Source organism: Hemiscyllium ocellatum, chromosome 7, assembly GCF_020745735.1.
Source record: "Hemiscyllium ocellatum isolate sHemOce1 chromosome 7, sHemOce1.pat.X.cur, whole genome shotgun sequence".
Lineage (NCBI taxonomy): Eukaryota > Metazoa > Chordata > Chondrichthyes > Orectolobiformes > Hemiscylliidae > Hemiscyllium > Hemiscyllium ocellatum.
In genome coordinates, this window is record NC_083407.1 from 100366187 (window position 1) to 100391122 (window position 24936).

Here is a 24936-nt window from a genome sequence, read left to right on the forward strand (position 1 = left end):
TTGATGCTACCATTGGTTGGAGAACAGGCTAAATCCTGGAAGTAGAGCTAAAAGTCTTTTTGAGAAAGAAAAGCTTTTAAAGGTCTTTGAGATTGAGATCTGGGACACATTTTGTCATGGCTTAATTATACATAGTGTGTGTTAATTGTGGCCCACTATTCCACAAGTTGTCAGCAAATATATAAACATATAAAAATCCAAGATGACCAAATTGCCTGATTCACTGCAAACCAGGTCAAAATCAATCAAACTAAGTTTCATCAATGACAGTCAAACTAACTCTTTATTATAGCGCATTTGACTTGAACAAAAACAGTATAAAGAAAAAGTGTCTAATTTATGTAACTGAAGCTTTACCCTTCTAAACTCCGAACATATACTCACAATCACAATTAAGACAGACATCAGATGTATGTTTAATACTGTGAGTGGAAAGTTAATATCGATAGGGGAATCAAAATTCTCAAAAGTCCAGACCAGAAAATGAAAGGTTCTTCTATAGAATCATAATTTTACAGTACAGAAGGCGGCCACTCACCCCATTGTATCAGTACTGGCACCAAAGAGCTACCCATCCAGTCCCATTCTCCAGTCCTATCCCTCGCTCTCTCAGTTCATCACTTAAGCACATACCCAGCTTTCTTTTGAAACTTGCCATGGAATGCACCTCCACCATTTGCCCAGGCAGCAGATTCCAAATCCTAGCAATTCTCAGAATAAAGAAGTTTCTTCTCATCTCACTCCTAGCTCTCTTGTTAACAATCTTGAATTTGTGACCCCTGGTTCCTGACATACAAGTTAGTAAAAATAGAATATTCTTCTCCAACCTATCAAAATTGTTCATAATTTTGACCACCTCAATCAGGTCACCTATTACTCTTCTCTGCACCAAGGAAAATATGTCCAGTTTATCCAATCTTTCCTTCCATCTAAAATCCATTATTCCTGCTATTATTGTCATAAATTTCCTTTACTCTCCAGAGTTTTAACATTCTTCCTTAAATGAGGCATCCAGAACCAAAGACAACACTCCAAATGTGGTCTGATTTGTTGAGTTGTAGCATCACTTCCTTGTTTTTATACTCTGTGCCTCTGTTTATTAACCCAAGGATCCTAGAAGCCGCCTTCCCTTTTTCTCTGTCCTTTTGATTTTTACAATGGTGAGCTGCTTTTGGCTGCATGGTGATGTTTGTCCTTTGATTCTTGTTAGTTGAACAAGTGAACTTATGTCTTTCCTTGTGTGAGTTGTTTATTTTGAGTTTTTCAGGGCGTTCTGCCTTGTTCTCCCACACGGAGAGAGACAGAAAGACAGTTTTTGCATTTTCCAGTTCTTCCCGACACTTCCTTGCACCTGGCATGAAGCAGCTCTTTAACCTTTGCAGCTCATCCAATTGAAGAGCTGTTACCAGGCAGAATTTTCTTCAACATGAAAGTTTCTTGGTGCCATTCAGTCTCAACTTCTCCCTCGTTGTTGTTTCCAAGAAGCAGCAGTGTATTGCCTAGCTCAGCAATATGCAACACCTCATTTTCCAACAGCAAAAATGTTTTTTATAAAACAGTCCAATTTCCTTTGATTTGTAATCCCCAATTATGTGTTTTTTATAATATGCTGTTAGACTGCCAAACCAATTAGTAACACCTCATTTAAATGTGCCATTTCATGTGAAAGTTCGAGTTTATAACCGACTGAAATTTGTTTGTTAATTCATGTTTAGCCTAAATTGATTCTGTGTTTTCGATTAGAGGAAACTGCCTGATATTGTGTTCGATGTTTGTTTTGTCCCTTCGCTGTAATGAAGATTTTTGTTATTTGAACCATCCCAGTCAATTACAGATTCTGAGATTGAAATTTATGCATGATTGTTCAATACAGGATGTAACCAAGATAGGAAATAGATTTTATGTGCAAAATGATGTATTCCTGTTGCTATAAAAGTTTTCAATTGCCTCTCTCAATTCTATCCAGTCTGGCATCCTATATAATCTTAATCATTTCACACTGATTTTCTCAATCCAAGTTGATGTAAATTTGGAAGTCATGTCACAGCATTAAGTAAGGAGTAGGCCTGCACTGCTCCAACCAATTATTCCATGGGATTATTTCTCCAATCCCATATTCCTTAGACAATTTTTTATCCATTTCCAATTGTTATCCTGTATCACGCAATGCTACAAAATAGAAGGAGGCCATTGTAGCTGCACCACTTACTTTGAAGATTATCTGAGTCTTCTGTCTCATCCACTCTTCACCCATTGTCCTGTAATCTTTTGCACAATTCTGATCTTAAGTAGCAGTTTTTATTTTTTGGTAGTCTAAATTTATAGGGTAATTTTGATCTCACCAGTTGAATAGTTAAAAGCCTGATGTACCCTAACCTTCTGTTTTGCAGTGATCCTGATGTCTTCTGGGCCCTTTTTGCAGAAGCAGATGATGGGCCAGAGAAATCATTGGGTTCTTTTTGTAATTCTAACTCCAGCTTCAGGCTCATAGAGTCATAGAGATGTACAGCACGGAAACAGACCCCTCGATCCAACTCATCCATGCCGACCAGATATCCCTACCCAGTCTCGTCCCACCTGCCAGCACTCAGCCCATATCCCTCCAAATCCTTCCTATTCATGTACCCATCCAGATGCCTTTTAAATGTTGCAATCGTACGAGCCTCCATCACTTCCTCTGGCAGTTCATTCTATACATGTATTCTGGATTTCCCCACCCCAGGGAAGACTTTTCTATTTATCCTATCCACGCCCCCATGATTTTATAAACCTCTATAAGGTCACCGGAGGCTGAGGCCTCCGATGCTCCAGGGAAAACAGCCCCAGCCTATTCAACCTCTCCTATAGCTCAAATCCTCACATCTTGACAACATCCTTCTAAATCTTTTCTGAACCCTTTCAAGTTTCACAACACCTTTCCGATAGGAAGGAGACCAGAATTGCATGCAATATTCCAACAGTGGCCTAACCAACATCCTGTATGGCTGCAACATTACCTCTCAACTCCTGTACTCAATACTCTGACCAATAAAGGAAAGCATACCAAACGCCTTCTTCAGTAACCTATCTACCTTTCAAGGCGACTCCACTTTCAAGGAGCTATGAACCTGCACTCCAAGGTCTCTGTTCAGCAACACTCCCTCGGACCTTATCATTGTGTAAGTTCTGTTAAGATTTTGCTTTCCCAAAATATAACACCTTGTATTTATCTAAATTAAACACCATCTGCCACTCCTCAGCCCATTGGCCCATCTGATCAAGATCTTGTGGTAATCTGAAGTAACCATCTTTGCTGTTCACTACCCTTCCAATTTTGGCATCACCTGCAAACTTACTAACTTTACCTCTTATGCTCACATCTAAATCATTTATATAAATGACAAAAAGTAGTAGATGTAGCACCGATCCTTGTGGCACTCCACTGGTCACAGGCCTCCAGTCTGAAAACAACCCTCCACCACAGTCTTGGAAGCTGCTGGAACCTTCCTTCCAATTGAAGGACAAGCAGAACTTGTTTTGGACCATAAGTGACCCTAAAAGGCAAGATATTTGTAAAATTTACAATGACACAAAAATAGGTGAGTGGTGAGGATGACAGAGTCTGCAGAGAGACATCGATGAGTTAATGAATGGGCAAAGTCTTAGCAGATATAATGCAATATAATGAGGGAAAATGTGAGGTTATGCTCTTGCAAAAGAAAATAGAAGAGCTGAATATTACTTAGAGACCTGTAGAACAGAGGGATTTAGGTCTCTCATGCAGGAATTGCATAAAACGAAGATCTGTATTCAAAAAGTGACTTACGCTGGGCTGCTCAGGGACCAGGTTTGCAGACTGAGTCGTAGTGCCTGGAGAGAGTAATTACCTTTTGTAATTGTAGTCTGCCAGATATAAAGATTGGAAGTGAGAGACCTGAGTTTGGTGACGAGTGGGCATGGTTGAATAATCAGTTCCTGGATTCGAGTGTAAGGTTGATAAGGTTGATTTACTTATCAAGGTTCAAAATGGCTGGGGAACTCAGCCCTGTGGAATTCTTCACCTGCAGTATATGCAAAATCAGGGACAGTTCCAGAGTCCGTGGTGACCACATATGCAAGATGGGTGTTCACTTGCAGTGCCTGATTTGCCATATGGAGTGTCTGGAGCTGCAGATGGACTCACTGTGGAGCATCGATGAGGCTGAGAATGCCATAGTTAGGATGTGGAGTGAGCTGGTCATACTGCTTGTAAGGGCTGCACAGAGAAGAATTGGGTGACCACCAGGAAGACAAGCAAGCCTGGGCAGACAGTGCAGAACTCCCCTGTGACCATTTCCCTGTCAAAGAGGTATACCGTTTTGGATACTGTTGTCAGGGGTAGGGGGTGGGTAGGGTTTGGCCTTTTAGGGGAAAGCAGCCATAGCAGCCAGATCAATGGCATGACGTGGCCCTGCCATATAGCAGAGACGATGGAAGTGTCGGCGAGCAGGAGTGAGGGTAGTCTGTAGTCAGGGGCACAGAAAGGCATTTCTGTGGCTGTGAGCGAGACTCCAGAATAGTGTGTTGTCTCCCTTGTGCCAGGGACAAGAATGTCTCTGAGCAGACTCAGGAATTCTAATGGAGGAGGGTGAGCAGCCAGAGGTTGTGGTCCATAATTGTATGAGCAATATAGGTAGAAAGAGAGATGGATACAGTAGTAATGTCAAAGAGACATCTTGAGAGACATATAAATAGGCAGGGAATCGAGGTTATGGATTGCACAGGGGCAAACTATTCTTCGTATAGAAAGGCATAGTGTGTTGGCACAGACTTGGTGGGCTGAAGGGCCTGTACCTACACTGTAAATTCTTTGTTCAGTGCGTAACAAGGAAAACAAATGGAATGTTGACCTTTATTTCAAACAAAATGGAGTATAAAAATAGGAAAGTCCTGCTAAAATTATCCCAGGCACTCGTCAGAACACAGCTGGAATTCTTGAACAATTTTGCTCCATTATCTAAGGAAAGATCTTCTGTCATTGTCTTTGGGATCAATCCTGACAAAGTACAGTAGGCTGATCCTGGCTATGGAGGGATTTTCTTATGAGGAGAGTTTAAGTTGTTTCAGCCTCTAATCATAGAATAAGAAGTGACCTAATTGAAATGTTTACGGTTCTCAGAGTACTTAACAATAAATTCTCATCGTTTGTTTTGCTTTATGGGATAATTCGAGACAACAGGGCATAATCTGAGTCAGTGTTCGCCCATTTAAGACAGATGAGAAGGAATTTCTTCTGAGGCAAACTAATTTGTAGAATTCTTTACTGCAGAGGACTATGGAGACTAAGTTGTTAAGTTTATTTAAGATGTGATCTTGATTTTTTATCAATGGTTGAATTAAGCGTGACTGGATTAGGATAAGGTAGGAAAGTGGAATTGAGGCTTACCAAATCAGCTATGATCTCAGTGAATGGTAGCACAGACTAAGTAGTCTATATGGCTTACTTCAATTCCTTAATATTCACTTTAGCTTTGATGAAGAGTCATCTAGACTTGAAACATTTGCTTGCTTTCCCTCTGTGGATGCTGCCTAAGCCATTGTGATCTCCAGCACTTTTTATTTTATGTTACGGTATAATGTTCCTTGGGGATTCAGAAGGAGTAGAATTATGTGAATGAGTTCCAGGACTGAGGAACTTCAATTATCAAGATCAGTAGAGGAGTTTGTACAGTTTTCGCTGCAGTAAAGGAGGCAGAGGAGAACTCTGTTTCCTCTTGTTCTTGTTGCTTGCACAAAATGAAAGGCTTAGTTGGCAAAAAGAAACAAGAGAAATAACAGAGAGGAAAGAAAATCATGAAATAAGTGAGTGAGATCTGCAATGCATCGATTGAAAATGTTGTGGAGTCAGGTTCAACTGCAGAATTCAAAAAGGTGTTTGTTTTACATTCACTTACGTATAGCATTGGGGGGATCAGGCTGGAGAAAGACAGTTGATGAATTGTTAGTGGGAGAACTGGTGCAGACACAGTGACTTGAGTCTTCACTGTCTCTGCTATATTCTGTGATGCATGATCATATGAAAACCACAGGCCCCCTTGGCATGTTCATGTTCCACTGGGCATTGGCACATATTGCTGTTAATGGTTCAGGGAACCACAGGACCACTCCAACTGCTGGCTATTCTGCACATGAATTTACACCCTTGGCGAGATAAAAGGAATATTTTCCTTTGCGCTGTGTGGATCAAACCCTTCACTGTGTTTTGTTTTTCTATTGCAGCCAGAACTATCAGGCTTTGTAGAACGGTTGGCGGGGGTGGAGGGAGGGGGAGAGCCTTGGTGTGGTCAGTCGGTTCTACTTCTGTTTGGGTCAATGGGCATAGACTTGTCCAATCACCGTGCAGGGACCGAGTACGCTGTCCAATGGAGAGGAGGGGGGACGGGATAGTCCAATAGGCGTGCACACCAGTTTCGGCGCGCTGTCCAATGAGGAAGCTGAGGGGTGATTTCTGCCCAATGGAAAGCCCGGTCAGCCGCCCAATGAGGAGCGGGACCGGCTTCGCCGCCCGACCAATGGCGAGCTGGCCTAATCCGTGGGCGGGGCTGTGAGCGGCGGCGGTGGTAAGATGGCGGAGCAGCGCGCCGTGCGAAGGGGGAGCGGAGACGCGGAGTCTGAGCGACGAGGTGAGCTGAGGCAAAACCCTCCCCTCCCCCCTTCCTTATCCTTGGGGTGGGGGAATATTAACAGGCACGAGTGGGCGAACAGAGGCCCCCTTCTGTGTGAAAAAGCGGGGCTGGGACATGTCGGTCGGTGGTCTGTGAGTGGCGGATGGAACGCCGGGGGCGGCAGCCGTTACCGGCTCCTGATGTCGCGCGGCGCCCGCAGCCCCTGGCCGAACATAATCATATTTTTTTTAGAAAAAACAACCGCTTACGACGTAAAATGCAACAAAGGATGCAATGCAAAATGTATCAGTGGGTGCAATGAACCATGTGCATAGAGTATTGCGGAGATGACGACAAAAAAAAACAACTCCATCCTCTAGTGCCTTTTCGTACCGTAATCGTGATTCACAGGTTGATAACATGACGGTTTTGCAGGAGGAGAGGGGAAGTTGGCATCTTTTTGTTTTGGGGGTTGTCTGTCCTGATTGTGAGTGCCCCGGTGCACGGCGAGCTGGCTGAGGGCTGTGGGTGAAGGGAGCTGGCAGCGTCGGCTCGATCTCCCCGGCTTCACTCCGCACACAGGACCGTGAGTCTGGCTGATGGAGTTGGTGCTCATGCCCGCCGCCACTTGTTGTTGTTGTCGCTGGTGATCGGTGTGAGCAACTCAGCGGGCCACCGGGGGGGGGGGGGGGGGGGGGACTCCATTCACCATCACTTGGTGCGGTGACACCAGGCGGTCCCACATGTCCTCCCCCCTGGCTCTCATCCCCCAGTTCACCGCCCGAACTCGATCGTGCAAAATACGATTCGTTTCCCCACTTTCATGTGCGCTATACTTCCATCTGTCTTTCTTTTCCAACTGTTTTTTTTCCTTTGTTTCTTCTCGCCCCGCCCCGCTTTTGTTAATGAAACGGTACAATTAGTTTCATTTCTGTGCGATCAGGACCAGGTCCTGCCTCAGCCCTCCTCTCCACGCCGTCCTCGTGGCTTTTTATTCCCCCCACTTTCTGCTTCATCTTCCACTCAGTCTTCAGGTGGTTAAGAAACATTGTCCTTTTCCTCCCCAGGACGGTTTCCTGCCAACTTTCTTACGGTATATATCCGATCTAATTCCAGTTCGTCTTCCCCGAGAGCCTCGAAGGGAAAGTCGCATTGGTTTGGGGTTTTACAAAAAGTGGAGAAATCACGTCCTAAGTTAGCTGAGAAAGGGTTGACAATTTAGCTGGGAATGTTTCACAACCACCCCTCTACCGTCGTGCCGATTTTCTTTCACATAACGGTGGACCCTTGATGCTTATTTCGGCTGTTAGTCTAATATATAATGATGTGTATATTTGTTTATTTTACCCCAGCGATTTGGTGGAGCTTTTTCAGTTTTTACAGAATGGTAAACCAGATGTCGGTTCTTCATGGAGTGTGGGGCAAATGGGTGACACTTGGTGTGGTTGTCCCTGTCTTGTTCATTTATTTGGCCTCTATTATAATGTTCTGGATGAGATTTTTCTACCAGCTGTGATCGCTGATGTGCCTGTCCTGTCTTGACCTTCCAGTATTTGTACTCTAAGTCAGAATGTATATTCATCTTATTCTCTTCCTGGATGTTGAATTTCTTGCGATTTAACATTCTTTTTTCCACTTGGCCTGTGAACCAAGGCATAATTGTGCATATTATTAATGATTTGCTGCTAGTGGTTATTTTTGTTGATTTGCCTTCTTTGCCATCTGCTGCTTATTGAGAAACAGCAGCTGTTTTGGGGAGTTGAGCTGGTTTTGTCAAGTCCAGAATAAATGATAAGACAGGTACAAAAATGATACCTTGGGCAGCTAAGTTCATGAATGAGGGAAAAGAAATGAACAAAAGAGTAATTCTTTAATTGGATTTCCTTGCAGCATTTCCAAACATTATGAATGACACTTGCAGTTGTATTTGTCTTATTTTCATGATTTCATACCAACCGTTCCTGCTTTAAGCATTTTTATTTGAAATTCATGACTTGGAGGTGCTGTTGTTGGACTGGGGTGTACCAAGTTAAAAATCTCACAACACCAGGTTATAGTCCAGCAGGTTTATTTGGAAGTACTAGCTTTTGGAGTGCAGCTCCTTCATCAGGTGGTTGTGCAGGTTAAGAGCATGCTGACAGAATTTATAGCCAAAGGAGTCCAGTGTCATGAAGACGTGATACAGTAAACAATCTGAAATTAAAACTTCCATCTTTTATACTGGAATACTGGTTTCTGTTCTTTGACCTGTAAATCCCAGAGCTTCTTTTAAATTACGTTCTCAAGATAACTCAGGTTATTTCAACAATAGCTGTGATCTCTTATCTTTGTCCCAATGTTGAGTCAGACTGACAAGCCCTCTGCATAGTTTCACTTGAGAATGTAACTTTTTTTTACATATGGAAGAACTGAAGCCAACATGGTCATTCTAAAAGATGGCGATAAATTCTGTGAGCATGTTCTTAACCTCCACAACACCTAATAAAGGTGCAGTGCTCTGAAAGCTAGTGCTTACAAATAAACACTTCAGTGGTCCAGGACAATTGGCCTCGGACCTTCGGGTGACCATCCTCCAAGTTGGACTTTGGGACAGGCAGCAGAGGAAAGTGGCCAAGCAGAGGCTGATAGCTAAGTTTGGTACCCATAGGGACGGCCTCAACCGGAACCTTGGGTTCATGTCACATTACACGTGATCACCATTGTGCTACACACACACACACATTTCTACCCACACACACACACTCACATACACATGGACACAGGTACACACAGACGTGCACACAGACACCCACATACACCCTTATAGACACACACACTCCCATGCTCACACATGCACCCCCTTACAAACTTAAGACACTCTGCACCCACTATATACACACACGCGCGTGCGCACACTCACACACTCTCTCAACCCCCACCCCAGACAGACAGACAAAGACCCACATGCACACACCTATTTTGTGGGGTGAATTTGTATTGCAGAGTTACATTGCATTTTGCTCAAAAACTGCATACATTCATGTAGAACTCTGAGTTCTGAACTGTTATCTCACTTATTAGATTAGAATCAATCTAAACATCATGGCACAGACAGAGAACACAGGGGGCTAACACCTTCAACGTATTGACTAGCTATCACCATTGTTAGCAGCTAACCCGAGAATGCAACTTTAAAAAGAAGGGTTTTGTGATTTACACATGAAAGAAGTGAAACTATCACTGTATTCTAACAGATGAAAGGCTTAACAGAATCAATTTTTCGTTGTATAATTTCAGTTACATCACACTGCAAATTTTTGCTATAAATTCTGTGTTACGATTGAGCCCTCCACAATCACCTGATGAAGGAGCGTCGCTCCAAAAGCTAGTGTGCTTCAAATTAAACCTGTTGGACTATAACCTGGTGTTGTGATTTTTAACCCAGTCCAAACCAAATAAACTGGTTGGGCTATAACTTGTTAGGCTATTTGAAATTCACATTTCTAATTTAGTTCAACAATATGGAGCTGGACTAACCAGAATAACATGTTCATCTTGTCAAACTTGCTGGCAAAACTGATTGCCGAATTTATGTAATTTACATTTCTCTGATAGAATGAGTACGTTTTACCCCCTGTCCATTTTTAAAAAGATTCTTTTTAGGGTGAGGGTCAGATCGTCATTTTCCTTGAAGTTGTTACCCTCCCTCAGAAGCTTATCTTTGGCATTCCATTTGCTGATGCTGGGTACTATTTGATTCTTTTTCCCAAGTTTAGAGTGATGTGGTGTTATAGTTGAATCTTTTCTCATCCCATCGTCACCATACATATTTTCAGTTTAAGATATCAAACAACAGTTATGAATAGGAATCCCTATAATCCAGTTATAATGCACCTACAGCAACCTTAACTGTTAACTCGTATGTTTCCACTTCCTTGTGTTCAAGCTGGTAAATCTGAAATCTCAAGGGATACTTAGGTGTAACCTATACTTTATTTAAGAGAAAAATGACTTTTTCAGGTGTTAAATTTCAGGGTAACAGGATTGACAAGTATATGTTATTCTGTATGGCAGTGGGTGGAGTGTTTGAATCAGGGTGTTAGAACAATCATTGCTTTGACATTTTAATGAATGTTTACTTCGGTTCCATCAACTCTTTCTTGAATGCAACAGGGTCAGTGCCTCATTCGAGTGGTTCCACATGCAGGTGTTCTGTTTGACTGAAACTTGAGGCTGTTGGCTTTTTTTAAAAGTTAAAAATCACGTAACACCAGGTTATAGTCCAAAAGGTGTATTTAGATGCACTAGCTTTCGGAGGGTTGCTCCTTTATCAGGTGGTTGTGCTCGGCCACCTGATAAAGGAGCAACCCTCTGAAAGCTAGTGCTTCCAAATAAACCTGTTGGACTATAACCTGGTGTTGTGTAATTTTTAACTTGGTATACCCCAGTCCAACACCGGCACCACCAAATCATGGCTTTCCAAGTCAAAAAGGCAGTCAGGCAGTGATGGAGGAAGGTTTGAGTTGGAAAATAGCTTTATCATAAGAGCGGCATGTATGATTTTTTGCATTGTGTAACTTGCAGGTTGTTGTCAACTTCCACTTGATGGAAATCAGTGAATCTGATTCTTCTGATGGGAACTGAAACATTCAAGCAATTTGTCAAGTTCTGTCTCGCTGAGTGGTTGATCTGCTTTTTGGAGCAGTCAAAGAAATGTGTGTGCTAATCAGGTGTCTGACTTTGATCACAAGCAGTTGTTGTTGCCACGTGTGTGGCTGTCAGGCAAATTACTTTAGGTGATCAAGTCACATCTCCTAAAACTGAGGTGTGTGGACCTTTTAAACAAGTGATTGGCTACTCCTTATGCACCAAAGCATCTATGGAAATCTAAAATTCAGTGAAACTCATTGGCTCATTACTGAATTAAGTCACATAAATAAACTTGATAAAAATATTAATGAACCATTGCAGATGGAAGCAGAATTGCTCAGAATTTTACTACCGTTGGTATTTCTTTTATTAGATTGGATTGCTGAACCAAACATTGGACAGCCTCTCAGTTGGAAGAGCGAATGCTTGTTGAGATGATGGAAATAAATGGAAATGTTTTTAGCTTTGACTGAAAAATTAAGCATTTAGAATATTTTGCATCAGGATTTGGATGTTCTAGAGAGTGCTATTTTTGACTTTTTATTTTTGAAATATTATAATTATGAAAGTATCATTAGCTTGTGATGTTGAGATACAAATTTTTTTTGAAAGATTTTTTATGCACAGAACAAAAGTCATTCTCAGTTTATTTAGCGACTAATGCAAGTGTAGAAAATTTTTGTCAAATACTTTTTTTGTAACACATTTAGAATTTGAACAAATCTGTGTTGCTTAGATGTGCAGCAGTCTAGGTCCTATTTCAAATGCAGTCCATTGATTTAAGAGTTAAATCTTTGTTCCAAATCTGCTGTGTAAGGTCTGGCAAAATAATTGCAGCTGTTCTTTGGCAATTATGAAGGCCAGTTTGGGGTAAAATAATTGGTGTGACCACTGTTATTTTGTTCGTGAAAGCTGTAAAGTTATAACTAACTTTGTTTATTGTTTGCTTGGTGCTCTGTGGAAGACTCAGTTCCTGCGGATGTTCTTTGAATGACAAAAGGACCTATGATGCTGCTTTGCTAATGAGAGGTTTCCGTACACTGTAAAACTGCTGTTGGCAGAGCTTATAAACAACTAACTGCAGTGAGAAATATTGAAGATTCTTTCATGACTCGTACAGGGCAATGGATGTTTTTTAATTGTATTTTTATTATAAGATTAACAAAGACTGTAAATGTTGCTTGAAATCAAAGCTCTTGTTGTGAGTCAATGGTTGTACATTTTCAAGTGTACCAAGTGATATATTTGGTTGTGTGTGGTAAAAAATGAAAATGGATATCTCCAGGTTGCAGATTAAATAATATATTTATCCATGTCAAATAATTTACAAATTAAATAATGGCTAGCTGAGCTATAAAGTCATGATTTGAATTGAATCTGTTTCAGTGACATCTTTTTTGCTCAGACTTGAATCTGTGGGCCCTGACACATTGGCTAATGTTCTTGACTGAGTCACGAGGGTGTGTAACAATGTTATATTGGACATTAACATCTTGATTGATGTTTCAATGCAATACCTGCACTTTTGGTTGAGACACTAAATGAAGGCCCTGTCTTCTTGAATCTTAAAAGTTAATGAAAGATTCCAGGGCCCTATTTCAAAGAAGGGCAGCAATGGTCTCCTGAGTGTCCATCATGAATGTTTATATCTCAGGCTCACTAAAGCAGATTATCTGGGCAATATCTCATTGCTACTTAGAGAACCTTGCTGCATGGAAATTCATTAGATTTTTTAAAATTGGAAGTAATTGCACCAATGGCAGTTTATTTTATACATTCTCTTTAATTTTTTTTTCAATCATCAAAATTTGAAGTTGAGAAGGACATTTTTTTCCCCAAATAATTTTCTTCCACCCAAATAAATAAATGTGATCCTTTGACAGTGCAGTATTGGCAAGGTCAATGTCATTGTGTTCACCCTACGGCAAAAGTTTTGTATATTAGTTTCTACTATTCTCTTTGCTTCTGCTGAGCTTGATGATAGACAAATTAAATTTCTTGTTTCACCATGAGCTGAACTACATGGACCATAGCTCATCCATCAGCACAATTTCCTCTGCATTGTGATCTGCCTCAGCCTTCTTCAGCACTTGCCACCTCTCAAGTTTAATTTCTGTAGTGCTGTCCTTGGTTCTATTTGGCACTGATTCCAAAAAAGTCCTAAACTGGGCTGCCAACTCTGTTCTTTTCATTTGTGTTCCTCTTGGCAGTGTTTGGTTCAGTGTTTAACGACATTGAGACTGTGGAATTGAAACCTTCGGGCCTTAGAATCTCTACAATGTGCTAACACTCCCTTCGGCCCAACAAGTCCACACCGATCCTTCAAAGAGTATCTTCTCTCAAACCCATACCCCTACCCAATTGCTCTACATTTACCCCAAACTAACACATTTAGCACGGCCAATTCACCTCACCGACACGTCTTTGGATTGTGGGAAGAAACCAGAGCATCCGACGGAAACCCGCGCAAACTCCACACAGACAGTCTTCTGAGGCTGGAATCGAACTCGGGTCCCTGGTGCTGTGCGACAGCAGTGCTAACCACTGAGCCATCATGCTCACTAGCTAAGTGTTTTTGAATGCTGTAATCTTGGAAAGTGACAGCCAGTTTACACTCAGAATACAGAAATAATAATAAACAGACAATCCATTGGATTTGATTGAGGAGTAAATCTTGACCATGATACTTGAAAAATACTTTGTTTGTCTTCAAATAGTGACTTGAAGTTGTATCTGAGAAGACAGATGGGGGTTCAGTTCCAAAAGAAATCTCAAAGAAGTTCCCTTCCTTCAAGTGTGCACTGGAGTTCACTTAGAATAGTTGTTTGGGTGACTGGTGTGATTCTTGAACCCATCACCTTTTGTTTCATGTGAGAAGGAACCTCCAATCTCAAGATCAGTGTTTCGTGACATTATACTGGTACTTCTGCTATGGGATTCAACAAAGGCCAGTGAATCGATTGTATTCTCAGCCTACTGTCGTCTTCTGCAGATCATATGTCAGAGACAGCCATGCCAAAGCGTGATTCCTAATAGATTAGATTAGATTAGACTTACAGTGTGGAAACAGGCCCTTCGGCCCAACAAGTCCACACCGACCCGCCGAAGCGCAACCCACACATACCCCTACATTTACCCCTTACCTAACACTATGGGCAATTTAGCTTGGCCAATTCACCTGACCCGCACATCTTTGTGACTGTGGGAGGAAACCGGAGCACCCGGAGGAAACCCACGCAGACACGGGGAGAACGTGCAAACTCCACACAGTCAGTCGCCTGAGTCGGGAATTGAACCCGGGTCTACAGGACCACATCAGGCAATTCTTAACACCGGGTTGGCCACTACAATATCAATTATCATCTTGGGAGATAGAAGACTATGTTTTTATTTGTTCTGTTCTTGCAGTTCCCTGCAACACCTGTGCTGGTATGTATGCTTTGATCTACCAAAACCAGCCGTATTGGCAACTCTCACTTAGCTCCTTTCATTGTTTTCTCATGTCAACTTTGATCGAATGTTTCAACAGTTCTGTCTTGAAAAGCCTTTGTCTGCTACTTTGATTTTTTTTTAATCACTACTGTTAATTGTTTTACTGGCATTTTGGTCTTCAATGCATTTTAGAATTTTTTTTGACAAATCCAGAAACTATTGGAAAATCTACATTGCTTTGAATATACTGTATAATCTGTAAATCCAGAGAGTTTGAGTGCAATTTGAAAGAACAAAGACATGTGGGTCATTCGGTGTGGACACAGGTACTTAGAGAATTTAGCTAACTGATACAAAATAGTACTCTGCTGCTAGTTATAATCCTTGTCTCGGTTTCAGGGTAGGGATTAGCAGTGACGTATAGAACTGAATAGAAGTGTTTAGCATTCAGTAGCTAATCAATCAACAATGATTCTTTGTTGTTCTGCTGTACTGTCTGATTCAGGAATCAGATTACTGAGTTTGCCACAAAGCATTGATTTGATTCCAGGTTTCCGTCACTGTTCATGAAGCAGCATTGACTCTGGCAAGACATTGATGACTCCTCCAAGCAGATCACGAATATAAGTGTAACTTGTTGATAAAACATTTAATGTTTGTCCAGCTTACTTTCTTTGGCAACTCTTTTCCTAGCTAAAGCAAAGTTTTGATACCTAAGTTCTTCTGCAGATTTGTGTGCCTTATTTAGACTTCAAACAAAAGGAGACTTGGACAGTTTACCAGATCTAAGTGAACTGGCTCACTAAATGAACAGCTTTCCATTCGTTCTTGTAGCTGAACCATTTGAGCTACTAGTAAAGATTAGTTGAAACAATTTGTGGCTGTACAGGACATTGGTTTGGCCACTTTTTGAATATTGCGTGCAATTCTGGTCTCCCTCCTATTGGAAGAATATTGTCAAACTTGAAAGGTTTCAGACTAGATTTGCAAGGGTGTTGTCAGATTTGGAGGGTTTGAGCTATTGGGAGAGGCTGAAGAGGCTGTTTACCCTGGAGTGCCTGAGTGGTGATCTTAGAGGTTTATAAAACTGAGAAGCATGGATAGGGGAAATAGACAAGGATTTTCCCTGGGGTAGAGAAATGCAGAACTAGAGGGCATTGGTTTAGGTTGAGGGGAAAAAGTTTAAAGGGTCTTAATGGGTAACCTTTTCAGGCAGAGGGTGGTGCATGTATGGAATGAGCTGCCAGAGGAAGTGGTGGAGGCAGGTACAATTGCAACATTTGAAAGGTATCTGGATGGGTATAGGAATAGGAAGGGTTTGGAGGGACATGGGCCAGGTGCTGGCAGGTGGGACTAGATTGGGTTGGGATATGAGTTGACAGGATGGATGAGTTGGACTGAAGGATCTGTGTCTGTGCTGTCCATCTCTCTGACATTATGATCCAGCTGGTCTTCACATACATTCCTCGGTGGAAGAGAATCTATAGCGGGCAGAAAAAAAATTTCACAAGCTTGAAAATAAGACAGTCATGGGGGGGTGGTGCCAGTGTAGTTGCGGAAGATGGACCCCCCACCTTTTCCTCCGCTACATCGATGACTGACTGTATCGGCGCTGCCTCGTGCTCCCATGAGGAGGTTGAACAGTTCATCTACTTTCCTAACACCTTCCACCCCGACCTCAAATTCACCTGGACCGTCTCAGACTCCTCCCTCCCCTTCCGAGATCTTTCCATTTCTATCTCGGGCGACGGAATCAACACGGACATTTACTATAAACCGACCGACTCCCACAGCAACCTAGACTACACCTCCTCCCACCCTGCCCCCTGTAAAAACGCCATCCCATATTCCCAATTCCTTAGTCTCTACCACATCTGCTCCCAGGAGGACCAGTTCCAATACCATACAACCCAGGTGGCCTCCTTCTTCAAGGACCGCAGTTTCCCCCCAGATGTGATCGACGATGCCCTCCACCGCATCTCCTCCACTTCCCGCTCCTCTGCCCTTGAGCCCCGCCCCTCCAACCGCCACCAGGACAGAACCCCACTGGTTCTCACCTACCACCCCACCAACCTCCATATACAGCGTATCATCCGCCGTCACTTCCGCCACCTCCAAACGGACCCCACCACCAGGGATATATTTCCCTCCCCTCCCCTATCAGCGTTCCGAAAAGACCACTCCCTCCGTGACTCCCTCGTCAGGTCCACACCCCCCCACCAACTCAACCTCCACTCCCGGCACCTTTCCCAGCAACCACAAGAAATGCAAAACTTGCGCCCACACCTCCTCCCTTGCTTCTCTCCAAGGCCCCAAGGGATCCTTCCATATCCGCCACAAATTCGCCTGCTCCTCCACACACATCATCTATTGCATCCGCTGCACCCAATGTGGCCTCCTCTATATTGGGGAGACAGGCCGCCTACTTGCGGAACGTTTCAGAGAACACCTCTGGGACGCCTGGACCAACCAACCCAATCACCCCGTAGCTCAACACTTCAACTCCCCCTCCCACTCCACCAAGGACATGCAGGTCCTTGGACTCCTCCATCGCCAGACCATAACAGCACGACGGTTGGAGGAAGAGCGCCTCATCTTCCGCATAGGAACCCTCCAACCACAAGGGATGAACTCAGATTTTTCCAGTTTCCTCATTTCCCCTCCCCCCACCTTGTCTCAGTCAAATCCCTCGAACTCAGCACCGCCTTCCTAACCTGCAATCTTCTTCCTGACCTCTCCGCCCCCACCCCACTCCGGCCTATCACCCTCACCTTGACCTCCTTCCACCTATCGCATCTCCAACGCCCCTTCCCCCAAGTCCCTCCTCCCTACCTTTTATCTTAGTCTGCTGGACACACTTTCCTCATTCCTGAAGAAGGGCTTATGCCCGAAACGTCTAATTTCCTGTTCCTTGGATGCTGCCTGACCTGCTGCGCTTTTCCAGCAACACATTTTCAGCTCTGATCTCCAGCATCTGCAGTCCTCACTTTCTCCTCTATGACCAAGTTGTTGGTCATCTTTCCCAGTATCTTTAAGTGGCACATTGAACGCCCTGAGAAACAATTAAACACATTGTATATTTTAGTTCATTGATTTTTATGAATGTAACATTTTTAGGGAGGGAGAGTTAGCTTCAAATATAATGAGTTGTTTTGGCTTGCACAAGGTGAGTTAAGTGTCACGACCCTTGACATCAAGGCTGCATTCGACCGAGTATGGCATCAAGGAGTCCAATAAATCAGTCAGTGTCACTGGACAACTCTCCAATAGTTGGAGTCATACCTGGCACGTAAGATGGTGGTAGTTGTTGATGAGTCCTCTCAGCTCCAGCATGATTTAATTAGAGTGGTGGTCTGGACCTAACCATCTTCAGCTGCTGCATCAATGATGTTCCCTCCATCCATAACATCAAAAATGAGGATGTGCAAGCATCAGCGAAAAATGTTCAGCATTGTTCATGGCTCCTCAGATTCTGAAGCAGCCCATATTCAAATACAAGATCTGGGAAATATCCTGGTTTGCGCTGACAGATGGCAAGTTGTATTTGTGCCACGTAAATGCCAGGCAGTGATCATCACCAGTAAGAGCCAATCCAACTTTCACTCTTTGTCATTCAATGGTGTTATCATCACAGAATCTTCCACTATCAATGTCCTTGGGGTTACTATTGACCAGAAGCTAAACGACTCACTATGTGAATATAGTGGCTGCAAGAACAGCCTATCCATCATTGACATGGCACAGGTAAGGAGTGTGATGGAATACACCCTGGTTAGGTGCGGCTCCCGCAACACTCTAGCTTAACACTATCAGGGCAAAGCAGCCAACTTGATTGATACCACATCCATAAATTTCCATTCCCTCCACCATTGACGCTCAGTAGCAGTACTGTCTCCTGTCCACAGGAAGAACTGCAGAAATTCAAACATCCTCAGGCAGCACCTTCCAACCCATAACTACTACCATTTCGAAGGACTAGGGGAACAGATATGTGGGAATGCCGACACTCATAAGCTGCCCTCAAGCAACTTGCTGTCCTGACTTGCAAATATATTGCCGTTGCCTCACTCTTATTGGGTCAAAATACTGGAATGTCCTCCCTCTTGGCATTGTGGGTCTATTCACAGCGCATAGCTGCAGCAGTTCAAGAATGCAGCTCACCAACATTTCCTCAACAGTTACAGGGATGGGCAATAAATGTTGGCCCAACCAGAGATGCCTACATCCCATGAATGAATATAACTATAAACCAGAATTGGGATTGATTTTAAGAACAATAAACAGAAGGGAGAAAGTAGCACATTTTCCTCATATTCCTTTTTAGCTGTAAGGTGAACCTCCTTGTGTTTACCTTATTTCCTCCAGTCCAGCTTAGAGTTGTAAGTCATAAAGTCACAGTGATAGAGTTATAGAGATATACAGCACGGAAACAGACCCTTCGGTCCAACTTGTCCATGCCGACTAGATATCACAATCCAGTCTAGTCCCACCTGCCAGCACCTGGCCCACACCCCTCCATCATGTTGTGGCTATACAGGACATTGGTTAGACTACTGTTTGGAATATTACGTGCAATTCGCGTCTCCTTCCTTTTAGAAAGAGGTTGTGAAACTTGAAAGGGTTCAGAAAAGATTTACAAGGATGTTGCCAAGGTTGGAGGATTTGAGCTATAGGGAGAGGTTGGATAGGCAAGGGGTATTTTTCCTGGAGCAGCGGAGGTTGAGGGGTGACCTGATAGAAGTTTATAAAATGATGAGGGGGATGGATAGGGTAAATAGGCAAAGTCTTTTCCCTGGGGTTAGGGAGTCCAGAACTAGAGGGCATAGGTTTAGGGGGAGAGGGGAAAGACATAAACCTATGGGGCAACTTTTTCACACAGAGGGTGGTAAGGGTATGGAATGAATTGCCAGAGGATGTGGTGGAGGCTGGCACAATTACAACATTTAAGAGGCATTTGGATGGGTATATGAATAGGAAAGGTTTGGAGGGATGTGGCAGGTGGGACTAGATTGGGTTGGGATATCTGGTCGGAGCGGACAGGTTGGACCGAAGGGTCTGTTTCTGTGCTGTACATCTGTATGACTCTATTTTTACCTGTGTTGCAACACAGTTAAATAAAAATCTTCAGAGACCTCAAAATTGACCCCACTGGTTGCCTGAAAATGTGTTGCTGGAAAAGTACAGCAGGTCAGGCAGCTTCCAAGGAGCAGGAGAATCGACGTTTCAGGCATGAGCCCTTCTTCAGGTTGCCTGCCAGACGTTTTGAATCAACAACCCCAGATCGCAAGTAATCAGACCTTGACACTGGTTTGTAGCTTATTAGCAATATAATAACAAGACAATAAGTTTAGTGTACTTTAAACAGATTAACCTCTTGCCCACAATTGGAAAAGTTAATTGATTTTGCTTCTAATTTTCACCCCCCCCTTTCACCTGGTTTATCTCTGACTCACTCAGGCAACTGACTGTGTGGAGTTTGCACATTCTCCCCGTGTCTGTGTGGGTTTCCTCCGGGTGCTCCGGTTTCCTCCCACAGTCCAAAGATGTGCAGGTCAGGTGAATTGGCCATGCTAAATTGCCCGTAGCGTTAGGTAAGGGGTAAATGTAGGGGTATGGGTGGGTTGCGCTTCGACGGGTCGGTGTGGACTTGTTGGGCTGAAGGGCCTGTTTCCACACTAAGTAATCTAATCTAATCTGATCTTCTCTTCCCTTTCTTGACATCTCTTTTTCCATTCCTGGGGCTAGACTAGCCACTAATATCCATTACAAACCCATTGACTCCCACAGCCTCCTGGACGATACATGCTCACACCCTATTTTCTGTGAAGACTTCATTCCATTCTCCCAATTCCTCCGCCACTGTTGTTATGAAGATGTGACGTACTATACCTTTACGAGAGTTAAAAACCAGCAGAACTACCTGACAGCGCCAACTGTTCTGAACAAGATATAATGTAACCTTTCAGTCCAGCAGCTAGTGTACCTTGCCTGTAGACAAAAATAAATTCCAATTCGGCCAATCAGTTTAAATTAGACCGCTCAAAAAATACCAACCTCCCAATCAAGTTTGAATTTGGTATATTGACAGTCTTAAAAGCCAACGACATAGGCATGGGGGTGTGAGACCGGGAAAAATTGAACAGATGGGGGAAGAACTGCCAAGCCAGCAAGTACAGACTGCCTGAATCTCAGCTCTATAAGGCACATTTTATCTATCAACAACCTGTGAAAGAGAATTCCTAAGAAGAAAATCTCCAGAGGAAGATACAAAGAGAATATTCAACAGCTGCCTGGTGTTGAAATTTGAATTTTTGGTTAATCCTAATTGGGGGTTTCATCGGACGAGTATTATAGAAGGGAAAGTAAAAGATAAGTGAGAGGAAAGAGTTGTAAACATTTAGTTATTTTCTGGAATACTTTAAGAAATAAAGTTGTTAATTTTTACTTTCAATAGTTCTTTCGGCTCTTGAATTTTCATACTTGCCACATGGGGTAAATCTTTTCTTTGTTGCTGGTTTAAGTTGGCGGGGAGGTTTACCCCGTGTCGTAATGCTGTCGTATTTGTTCAAACGAGGCTAACTTCGACAAAGGGGTCTCTGAAATGTCCATCATCTTCCTCAGCCGAGGATTCCCAGCACCATTGCTGACATGGTCCTCAACTGGGCCCACCTCCCACACTTCTGCCCTCACACTCTCTCTTCCCTCCCACAACAGGAATATGGTTCCCCTTGTCCTTAGCTACCATCCATCCAGCATCCACATCCAGACGATCAGCAGCAACTTCCACTTCAGGTGAACTGTTTGACCAGACACAGGTTCACCTCCTCTCCCTTTCACAGGGACCATTCACTCTGGGGCATCCTGGTCCACTCTCCTTCATCCCTAACTCCCACCCAAAGCCCCATGGCGTCTTCCACTGCAACTGCTGTAGGTGTAATATCTGTCCATTTACCTCCTTCCTCTTCAATATCCAAGGGTTCAAACCTATCTTCCAGGTGAAGTAGCACTTGGCCTCCATTTCTCACAATCTAGTCTACTGCATTTGCTGCTTACAGTGTGGTTTCCTCGACACTGGGGAAACAAAGTGTATACTAAGTGACCGTTTTGCAGGACATCTACGTTCTGCCTGCAAAAAAGGCCCTGAGTGTCCAGTTGCCTGCCAGTTTAACACACCACCCTGTTTCCTGGTGAGCAGTTCTGTCTCAGGCTTACTGTCATGCTCCAGTGAAGTTCAGTGCAATTTGGAAGAATAGCACTTCATTTTCTGCTTGGGGACCTGCAACATTCCAGATTCCGTGTCAAGTTCAATAATTTTAGGACTTGAATATCCCTACCCTACCACACTCATTAAGTTTTGTCTGCCATGCACTTCTCATTGTTAGGTACTAATGATCTCCATGAAGCATTTTTCACCCTCCTAGCCAGATTGTTATCTACTTTGTCTGCCCAACTGGTCTGCGTCTGTGTCTGTCTGTCTGGGCTCCATCCAGACCTATTGTTTACTCCTTGCCCCCAGCCCCCACACCCCACCCCCATCTTTTGCATATGAACTGACATTTTCCGAGTTATCAGTTCTGAGGGAGGTGTAGTGGACAGCGAAGGGGTTATGTCAGATTACAGCAGGATCTTGACCAGATGGGTCAATGGGCTGAGAAGTGGCAGATGGAGTTTAATTCAGATAAATGCGAGGTGCTGCATTTTGTGATAGCAAAACTTAGCAGGACTTAATGGTGAGCTCCGAGGGAGTGTTGCTGAACAAAGAGACCTTGGAGAGCAGGTCCATAGCTCCTTGAAAGTGGAGTTGCGGGTAGATGTGATCGTGAAGAAGGTGTTTAGTATGCTTTCCTTTATTGGTCAGAGTATTGAGTACAGGAGTTGGGAGGTCATGTTGCGGCTGTGCAGGTCATTGGTTAGGCCGCTGTTGGAACATTGTGTGCAGTTCTGGTCTCCTTCCTATCGGAAAGATGTTGTGAAACTTGAAAGGGTTCAGAAAAGATTTACAAGGATGTTGCCAGAGTTGGAGGATTTGAACTATAGGGAGAGGCTGAACAGGATGGGGCTGTTTTACCTGGAGCTTCGGAGGCTGAGGGGTTACCTTATAGAGGTTTACAAAATTGAGGGGCATGGATAGGGTAAATAGGCAAAGTCTTTTCCCTAGAGTTGGGGAGTCCAGAACTAGAGGGCATAGGTTTAGGGTGAGAGGGCAAAGATATAAAAGAGAACTAAGGGGCAACTTTCTCACGCAGAGGGTGGTACGCGTATGGAATGAGCTGCCAGAGGATGTGGTGGAGGCTGGTACAATTGCAGCATTTTAAAAGGCATTTGGATGGGTCTATGAATAGGAAGGGTTTGGAGGGATATGGATCGGGTACTAGATTGGGTCAGGATATCTGGCCGGCATGGATGGGGTGGACTGAAGGGTCTGTTGCCATGCTGTACATCTCTATGACTCAATGTTAACTTTGATTTCTCTTCACAGATGCTGCCAGATCTGCTGAACTTTTCCAGCTCCTTCTGTTTCTGAACAAAGTAATCTAATTGGTCTCCGCTTTCAACCCAAAAACTTGTGTTTTCAACCCCATTCATGTAAAACGTAGACAGATAAACATGCACGTTTTAAGAGATGAATAAAATGACAAAGGTGGCCAGATGTGCTCTTCCGCAAGCATAGAGAATTGTTTGTTTGGTAATTTTCTGAAGCTGTCTCTCAGGATCAGCTGGACAGTTCATTCAGTAATACTTCGACCTGAGTCTTTTATTCTGAAATTTCAAGTGATTAGGGAGGTTAGGCAGGGAGTTTTCAATATCTTTGTGATCTAGCATCAACCCTACAGATTCCTCCCTACAGAAAACATAGTTTAAAACTCAGTTCAAACTCAAACCACTCGCTGATAGACTGACCATAATGTCCAGGAAGCCCCAGTTACTTTTCGACATTTGCCATCTGCTGGATTCATAGAATTTCAGAGATGTACAGCTCAGAAACAGACCCTTTGGTCCAACTTGTCCATGCAGACCTGATATTGCTACCCAATCTAGTCCAATTTGACAGCACTTGGCCCATATCCCTCTCAACCTTTCCTGTTCATATACCTATCCAGCCTTTTAAATGTTGCAGTTGTACCAACCTTCACCTTCTCTGGCAGCCTTTTCCATACATGACAGCATAAGGTCTTTTTTCGACTTGTTGGAATCAATTCCCAGGTATTGTTCTTCCCTGATGACGAAGTATCTTCAGAATCTTTTGATCAGCAAACTGTTTATTCACGTTTTCAGTTTTAACACAAGTTGTTTCCCACATTCCACAATTCACATTTAGGTCATAGTTCCCAGTTCATAGCTCCAAACCTGATTTGGTAAAAGAACGAACAAAGTAAAAATGAAAAATCACTGAGGGCTTGAACAAGTGCCACAGAATCAGTAGCAAGTAATATCAGTGCCACACAATGACCATATCTGATAAGAGAGAATCCAACCATTTCGCTGCTTGGTGTTCTAGCGTCATGGAGTCATACAGCACAGAAACAGACCCTTCAGTCCAAACAGTCCATGCTGACCATCATTCCAAACTAATTTAGTCCCATCCCTGTGCTTAGCCCATATCCCTCCAAACATTTCTTGTTCATGTACTTGCCAAATGTTTTATAAACGTAACTATGCCCACATCCTCTACTTCATCTGGAAGGTCATTCTACACACAAACCACTGTTTTAAAAAAAAGTTGCTTTATGTTGTTTGTAAATCTTTCTCCTTTCACCTTCAAAATATGCCCCCAGTTTTGAGATGCCCCACTTTAAGGAAAGACACTTGCCATGCACCTTATCAATACCTCTCCTGATGTGCTAAACCTGTACAAGGTTACATAACAACCTCCTCGGCTCCTGTGGAAGAAAAAGTCCAACCCATCCAGTCTCTCCTTATAACTCAAACCTTCCATTCCCAGCAACACCTGAGTAAATCTCTTCTGAACCCTCTCCTGCTTAATAATATCCTTCCTATAACTGAGTGAACAGAACTGGACACAGTAATCCAGAATAGGCATCATCAACGTTCTGTGCAATCTCAACATGATGCCCTAACTCTGATACTCTAAGGACTGAGCAATGAGGGCAAGCATGCTAAATGCCTTCTTAACCACCCTGTCGTCTTGTGATGTAAACTTCAAAGAATTACGGACCTGAATCTCCCTCGGTCCCTCTGTTCCAAACACTACCCAAGGCCCTACTTTTTTGTTTAAAAAATTGAGAAAAAA

At 43.2% G+C, this 24936-nt stretch overlaps 1 protein-coding gene across 3 annotated transcripts in view; it reads left to right on the forward strand.

Moving 5' to 3' along the window:
* Positions 1 to 6568: 6568 nt before the first annotated feature.
* The window catches only part of LOC132817243 (double-stranded RNA-specific editase 1-like), a 332434-nt gene continuing 314066 nt past the window's right edge, over positions 6569 to 24936 (forward strand). For all 3 annotated transcript variants that reach the window (XM_060827594.1, XM_060827596.1, XM_060827595.1), the window contains exon 1: positions 6569 to 6641. In XM_060827594.1, coding sequence (XP_060683577.1) covers positions 6584 to 6641 — 58 coding nt within the window. In that variant the 5' untranslated portion in view covers positions 6569 to 6583. The remainder of the gene's footprint in view (positions 6642 to 24936) is intronic.